The 8,175-nt window shown below is 31.7% G+C and overlaps 1 protein-coding gene across 1 annotated transcript; it reads left to right on the top strand.

Annotated features, from left to right (window-relative positions):
• The first annotated feature begins 6,031 nt into the window (after positions 1 to 6,031).
• On the top strand, positions 6,032 to 7,971 carry LOC134282766 (plasminogen-like). Its single transcript, XM_062765160.1, has 4 exons — positions 6,032 to 6,137; positions 6,624 to 6,650; positions 6,776 to 7,003; positions 7,650 to 7,971. Exons 1-4 carry the CDS (start codon positions 6,068 to 6,070, stop codon positions 7,916 to 7,918), a joined length of 594 nt encoding a protein of 197 aa, XP_062621144.1. The 5' UTR covers positions 6,032 to 6,067; the 3' UTR covers positions 7,919 to 7,971.
• Positions 7,972 to 8,175: the final 204 nt, after the last annotated feature.

Raw genomic sequence — 8,175 nt, 5'->3', positions numbered from 1 at the left:
GAGGGAGGGGGTCATATCCTACGTACCTGTGGTTATTTACAAGAGGTCAATGCCGCTCAAAAAATGTTAATAATTTAGTTTATGTTTCATTAGTATTACCCCGGTAGTGCCTTAGCAGTTTTTAAATTTGTGATCAACCTGTATCTAGATTTGTCCGAGATTAGCACACCGTTTCATAATTGAGTTCGACTTTCCACTGGTGTGCATGAGCAGAGTTTTGACGCTGTTTACGGAGATAAATGAAACTAAGACATGCATGGCATATCTATGGTTGTGTGGATAGATTATCGTAGAAGACAATGGTGATAGTTTGTTAGTGCATTTCTACTGAAAGTGTACACTTAAATGAGTGCCTTTCTGAGGAGGGGGTATCGAGTGTAATTCGGAGTTAGATAACCTATATTATAATTATACACATTTAATACATGTATTTAATATTTATAAATCATACATGATACAAGGGTTAAAATTTATTTTCGAAACAAGTACATGTGCTCTCAGAATAGACCCCGATTGATAACACATAATGAAACGCTTTCTAACACTTTCAGTGATGGTCATTCGAATCGAAATGAGTCTTCATTATTTTTTATAACTTCAGCATGTTCTATGAATATTGTTACACTAAACTACAAATTTCAACAAAAGTTATAGCTAGATAATGTACTGAATTTTTCCCTTTCTCACCGTGACACCACAATCAGATGTGCACAAGAAAGTCGCCCAAATCATATAAATTGCGTATCCAGTTTTAATGACGTCAGCAAACCCGCGACCTACGTTAATCGTATTATTCAGGGAGATTTTAAAAATCTGAAATATATATATTTTTTTAATTTCCTTTCACGCTGAGGAAATTGTTTGTAAGACTATATTTACATATTAAAGGAAATATAATTTCAATAAAAATGCATTTATTCTTTGTACTTCTTGTTGACTGTATATGTGTCAGTTTTCACAGGACCGTGTCTAAGACTTCAAACGATCTTGAATGATACTCAGATGCATGAAGTGACAATTCTAATTTCCTTTTAAATATTTACATGTACAAAACCGTTTCTAAGACTCCAAAAAATATTTATACGTACTGCGATGCATAAAATGAAAATTGTTGTACGAAAAAATTTCATTTCAACCTCAATTTTGAGACTTTATAATAGTTTTAACAGATTATATTTCCTCGTCGAGGAGTGAAAATTGATATGCAACTATTACACAATATTCAATCACACACAGTATTTAGTTTAATGTTCACTTAAGACTTTCACACACATGCATACACGCAACACCATTTTTTAAACTTTTTTTTTTTTTTTTTTTGAATTTCCAGATGCACAAATTATTTTATTATTTAAATTAAGGACAGATGATACAAACAAACTTTTGTTAAATGAATTGAAAATAACGACTTGAGGTCCGAATTTAGAATTCCGACGCAAATAGGTTAAGGACTCTCATAGATACATCAGCTTATGCCGAGCTTCGGGAAATCGATTAGGAACTCAGGGTAAAACCGTACAAATAAATCTCGGCGAAAACTGTAAAATTACATATTTTCGAGGGGTCAAATTTTCGTGGTTTTAGGAAAATCTATTGATTCGGGGAATTTCATTTCTTGTATAAAGAAACACATGAGTACTTATGTATGTAACATTTTACATTTCGTTGTGGGCATGAATTTGTGGGTCTCTTCATACCTAGAAAACAGCGAAAATGAAACACCCCAAAAATTTGTGATTTCACAGTAATTAATATTTTTTTTTCAAACACTCTTACATACAGTCATTTCTCATAAATATTGTTAACATAAATCGATGTGTAACTTGTCATTTAAATATTTGAATGAAGAACTAAAACCACCTCGATCTCGCTTTACTTACTAAAATGACGTCACAGACTAGTTTGACACATAATTTCTCTATAATTGAGTCATATTTATTTATAATTGAGTCATACCGTCCTTTCTCATAAATATTGTAAACATAAATCGATGTGTTGCTTGTCATTTAAATTTTTGAATGAAGAACTAAAGCCATCTCGATCTCGCTTTACTTACTAAAATGACGCCACAGACTAGTTTGACACGTAATTTCTCTATAATTGAGTCATAGTTTGAATGCATTGATCACTATTTTACAGCCTTAATAAATTGAAAGGGAAAAGGCCTCAAATAAAGCCGCAGTAACTTCTGCCGGCAACCTTCTTCTTTAGGTTTGTCGTCAAGGTTCATACTAGCTTTACGATAGCAAAAATTCACATGACTGCTCATTCATTAATTTCATTCCAGAGTTCCACGTCTTGTTTCTGTGGAAACCTTACAAAAGGTCTGAGAAAGCCAGAGATAGATTGTTCTTATCTATGTCGAGGAAACCCTGATCAGTTTTGTGGGGGACATTGGAGGATTAGCATCTATAAAAATCGTAAGAACAACATTTAATGTATTTTAATTTTCCATGTACATACACCTGTTCTGTTTATTAATCTGTAAATTATTAGTCTGGTTTAGCTTTTCACAAAATAATCGAAAAAATGTAACACACAATTAACTATGGTTTCAAGCGATGTTAAAAAATATAGATCGTTAATATCAGAAATCTAAACAAATTTCTTTAGAAAATCATTCCCCCATCCAAAGAAAAAAAAATATTAATATAAGCCCCTCTCCTTAAAAGCCAGTCTTATTAAAGTCTTCTTCTCTTTTACTGGGTAATAAACAAAAAGTCACATACATAGATATGATGAGGAAGGATGCCTCTTCAAATATTATAAATTTCATGGCCGCAGGGTCAGGGTTCTGAAGTAAGTGTGATGCTCTATTGTTTATTTAGAGAAAATGCATTACACAAAACCTATATATCTATCATAATTTTTTTAAACATCTTCCCTGCTACTGGCTATAAATTAAACAAACTGTACAGTAACTACGTGTAGTTGTGATGAGAAAGAACGCCTTTTGATAATTGCCAATTTTATGGCCGTGGGGTCAGGGGTGTTGGTGTTAGGGCGAGGTTCTATTGATAAATACAGTGAAAATGCATAATTTTTTTCTTTGAAAATCTTTTTCTCTGATCTTGGATATTAAACAAACAAATTTGATTTATAGTGATGAGGAAGGGTGTGTCAATTGTTGATTTCGGGATCCTTGAGTCAGGGGTTTGTTGTAAGGGTAGGGCTGCATTGATTACAGTACTGTATATAGTGAAAATGCATTATGTTTTAAAAAATCTTCTTCTCTGCTCGTGTGTATTAAACAAACTAACTACATAAATAGTTGTGATAAGAAAGGATGTTGCTTCGAAAATTGTGACATTCATGAACGTAGGATCAGGATTTCCGGTTAAAAGATAAGCTCTATTTAGTATATAGTGAAAATGCATTTATTCTTTGAATATCTAGCTCTTCTTCTCTGCTCCTGGGCATTAAGCAGATGAAATACCTATATATCTATGATAACTAAGTGCCTCTTTCAGAATGTGAATTTAAAGTCTCTTGAGTCAAGGGGTACAGTAGTGGGCTCTAATTATATAGCGAAAATGATTTAATTCTTTGAAATCTGCTACTTGGTTTTAATCAAATATTTATGATGAGCAAATTTAAGATGTCTTTTCCAAAGCTGTGAAATGTGTGAACTCTGGGTCAGGGTTCCCTGTAGATAGGGGGTACTACACGATTGTGTATAGAATAATACTAAAAACTTGAAAGGTATGCTTTTTGTTTCCCTATTCTTGCTATGGGTATTAAGAAATAAAACTAAGCATTGAAGTTTATAGTTATGATGAGCACTGGTGCCTCTTTTAAATTTGTGCATGTTATGCACATTGTTTTCAAACATGAACCAAACTGGATGGTTGGAAAGTTGCAGCATGATGCACAGGTGACCGATAAGCCTTTTGTATACTTTTAGGAATGTTTTTCCATAGCATAAATTACAGGTTCTTATTTTTTTATTTGGTTCATTAAAACTGAATTCACTTGTTCATAAATGAAATGCATATATTTACAATCGCATTTGCTATTTTCGAAAGTACAAGCATATGAAATCGAAGATTAACGTACATGTAATAGGATAAAATCGACTTTAACATTGTAATTTAATTCATTGCCTTGTTTCAGAATACATGTATAAATGACTGGTTAAAAAAATAATCAAATTTTAAAATTAAAATTTATGAAATTTTTCTTTGCCAAATGATAGTTGAAAGCTTAAGATATCATATTCCAAAATTTAAGTTATATCTGGTGGTTAATAAAAAAAAAAATTTTTTTTGACCAACTAGTATCCTTAAGAAAAATTTTTCATTAAAGCATTGTTTTCAGCCAAAGGACTCGATATGTATAATAACGCTAAGATTACAATTCATCGTAGAGCTATGATGAAAAAAAATGAAAATTTAAAATAACGTTTTAGTTAACAGTTCCCAATTAAAGGACAAACTTTAGTAATGGAATGATATCAAACAAAAGCATTGTGGTAAAAGTTGGATTCAGGAGCAAAGTATTTAAACTTTTATACTGATTTATTTATTTATTTATTCACATAGGCTATACAATTCCATTTGAGTGTGAAGAGAACCTTTCACAAATAAAATGTTCACCGAAAGACGGAAAGAGAACCATTTGTGTTGTAAACAATGCAGAATTAGTCCTTAATGTTGCACCAAGTTCACGTAACCCTTCATGTGCACGCGGGGAGACGTATGGAAGACACGGGGATGAGATATGGGTTTCTGGAGAGTGTGCAGGGTTATTTACTGTCTGCTTTAAAAAAGGTACTGTCTTTCTTTCAACTTTGTATACCTTATGGAAATAAAATTAATCTATAAATATGTGAAACTTGTAATTACATTTGGAAATCGGTTCATTCAAGTGCATTTTACATATTCATCGAGTTCTTGTAAATGCCTACTATATTGTAAATATTTGTAATATTATATATTGATATATGTTAAAAGTATTATTAAGGGATACAGTTTAACTCAATATTGTGTAATGTTTCTTTCTCTGTTTTTGCAAGTGAAGAAAATGGACATCTCTAATGGTAAACAGCGAAAAACAGAGGAGTATTTTAAAAAACACATAACCTTGCAATTGGCTGAGTCTACATATTTACAAAATCATACAATTTGTTGAACATTGACAAACTTAAATAACCTGCATATTTTTATACAATGAATACATTAATATACAGTAAGATTTGTTTTGTATGAAAATCGTGTAGCAAATTTACGGTTATATCTAAGTTTGACATCTTTAGCAAAATTGAATTTAAAACAAATTTACAGATATAAAGATCTCACATATTTGGAGTTAAAGGATAAATTAACGGATTTTGTATCCCCTACGGAAAAAGGGAAAATTGCCCAAACTCGAAAATCCTATCTCGGGGGGGGGGAGAGCTTTTTTTTCAATGCCACCTTTCTTTCTCTTCCAACTTTTTTGCATAAATTACTACATTTTCTTGATATCACTTTACGGTTGTAAGAAGTGGGGGGACCAACCTTTCAATGAACATTTTCAATAGTAAAGGTTATGTTGGGGAAAAAGGTGGGGGCCCAGGCCTACGTGCCTGTATAGAGGAAAGTAAATCGGCAGGTCCCCAGGACCATTATATCCGAATTTAACTGTATCCTTAAAATCAATTCGATTGAATTCAAAATGTACAAAAATTGTTTTTTTTTTAATTGTTTATGTGAATATATTTACCTTTCACAAAATTAGCTAGAAAACTTATGAAATTATGTTGAAATTTTCATTTTACATGTAAGTTATAAATTTTACTACATGTAATTACTTTCAAAGAGCTATACATACATGTAGATATTGTTTTATAGATCTATTTTCGTTAATGATGAAGATCCATGAGTGTTTGTGTTTAACCTTTTGACTACTTGAAAGTCTTTATATAAATTATTTTACAGATTGTATACGAACAGCGGACGGCCATGATTATAAAGGTAGCTGGAACAGAACACAATCTGGTAAATCCTGTCAGGAATGGTCCTCACGGGACCCACATAAACACAGATTCAACACTCTTACAAACAACTATTGCCGTAATCCCAATGGAATGCCCCACCCTTGGTGCTACACAAACGACCCTAAAACAAGATGGGAATTCTGTGGTCTACCACTTTGTGGTAAGACAAATATGGTTTTATCAACAATATTGTATTCAATTCTGTATTGATAATGCATTTTATACTGATACAGCGCATGCATTTTACTCTTAATTGTGTCAAAAAGATTTTTTCTTTAAACGAACAGCGATACATGCGATATGTCAACCAGAAATTAATTAAAGAGTTTAAATCTTTGAATGCAGACATATTACTATACATTATTACTGCTTAGTGAAGTGACTATTTTTGTATTATTAAGATATAAGCATCATACAACTGAATAAGAAAATTTATCGAATAAAACGTATTATATATTATCAAAATTGAAACAATTAAAACGTTCATTATTCGGATAAGTTTAAGATAATTAGATATAAATATTTATAGACAAATATTGATAAAATGAAATAATAAACAATAATTATCAAATAAAATGGTAATATATCACATACATCATACATGTGTTTGCGTTTATGATAAAACGTATCTTTGTCTATACCACAGCTCCTCCGACGTCAGAAAATGCAGAAGGTATATCTGTTTTTTCTCCTCTTAATTTTTATCTGTTACCTGTATCTACAGTATGCATCGATTTCTTTTTTTTTTTTCAAAAATCCATCAACAAATTATATCAATTTCTCATTAACTTAACTTAGAATGTTTATTGGATCCAAGAGGAGAAACTTATTTGGGATTAAAGTCAACAACCAAGTCGGGCTTGACATGTCAAGCGTGGTCGATCCAGTCTCCCCACGCCCACGCCTTCAGTCGTCTCCTTGACAACCAGAAAAACTACTGCCGAAACCCAGATGGAGAGCTAAAACCCTGGTGCTATACGACCAACAAAACTAAACGTTTTGAACTTTGTGAAATCCCAGATTGTGGTAAGCTTTACTTCTCTACGATTTTTGTTATCATATTAATGCAGGATTAGAAAATCCGTCAAAAAGATGAATTTAAGCTTACATACATTGTACTTTTTTCATTTAATAAGTGATGTTTCACATTGTGTAATTAACTTTGGGTTATTCGGTTCATCTTATGAATAGAAAAGTCTAATACACGTAGACCTCTTTGTTTCTTAATATCTATCTTATCGACTTCCCGTGTTTCTCTCTGATATATTTATATCCTTTATAAGATTTAAAAGATATATCTTTGACTTTATTATTTATAGCTATTTAAAAATATTTCATGTAAAATTTAAAAGCTTAAAATTTAAAAAAATTACACTGAAAGATCAATAGATGGCTTGAATCTGAAATAAAAACTTTGAGTCTGTATGTTTCGAATTACTCCATCTGTCTATCATTAACACTTTAGAGGTTTTACTACTCGTCTATGCAGCTAATTCGTCAGTCCTTATTGAGCTAATTAAAAAAAAATGTTCGGCTTCCTACATGTGTTACATGTTCATATATGTGGGCTTCTTTTTTTTCGATTCGTAAGAAAAGATCAGAATACAAATGCCGGTATGAACGTATTTTTATGTAATAATAAAAATAATAAATGTTTGTCATATATTTTTAGCTGCATGCAATATTTATCAGGAAGAGGGACCAGACTGCAAGGTCGTTTATAAAGTGTCAGGAAATTGCTATTACAAATCGCACTATAGAAATGAATGTAAATACACAGTGCGGCTCAGTAAAAGCAAGGAAGGTCAAGGAGAGGCGACCATTAAGTACGGAAAGGAATCCTTTAAAATCCTGAAAGATCAACACCTTCTGAAATGTGCGTATTTTAAGAATGTGGGTGATTACCTGCTCATCGAGGACAAGATGGCAGACAAATGCTGAATTAAAATAAATAATTATATGTTGTTCTACCTTTCTGAAAAAAAAATATCGTGAATAAATAGTTTTAACACGACCACCTGTTATTCAGTTTTTACCATGGCATTTTATGTGTGTAGATTATGCAAGAGATATTTTATTTGCTTTCAGAGACGAAATCATACATAAAATGGTTTATCAAGGGTAGTTACCGTGTGATTTGAGGAAGAATTCAGGGCGTTTATACCTTTTAAATTTTTAAGTTCATTATTTGAAACTGG

Source organism: Saccostrea cucullata, unplaced genomic scaffold (genome assembly GCF_032062105.1).
Source record: "Saccostrea cucullata isolate Sc308-1 unplaced genomic scaffold, CSIRO_AGI_Scuc_v1 ctg1146, whole genome shotgun sequence".
In the NCBI taxonomy this organism is placed as follows: Eukaryota; Metazoa; Mollusca; class Bivalvia; order Ostreida; family Ostreidae; genus Saccostrea; species Saccostrea cuccullata.
The sequence above is the reverse complement of the archived record's forward strand: the minus strand, read 5'-3'. Positions and strand labels throughout refer to the sequence as shown.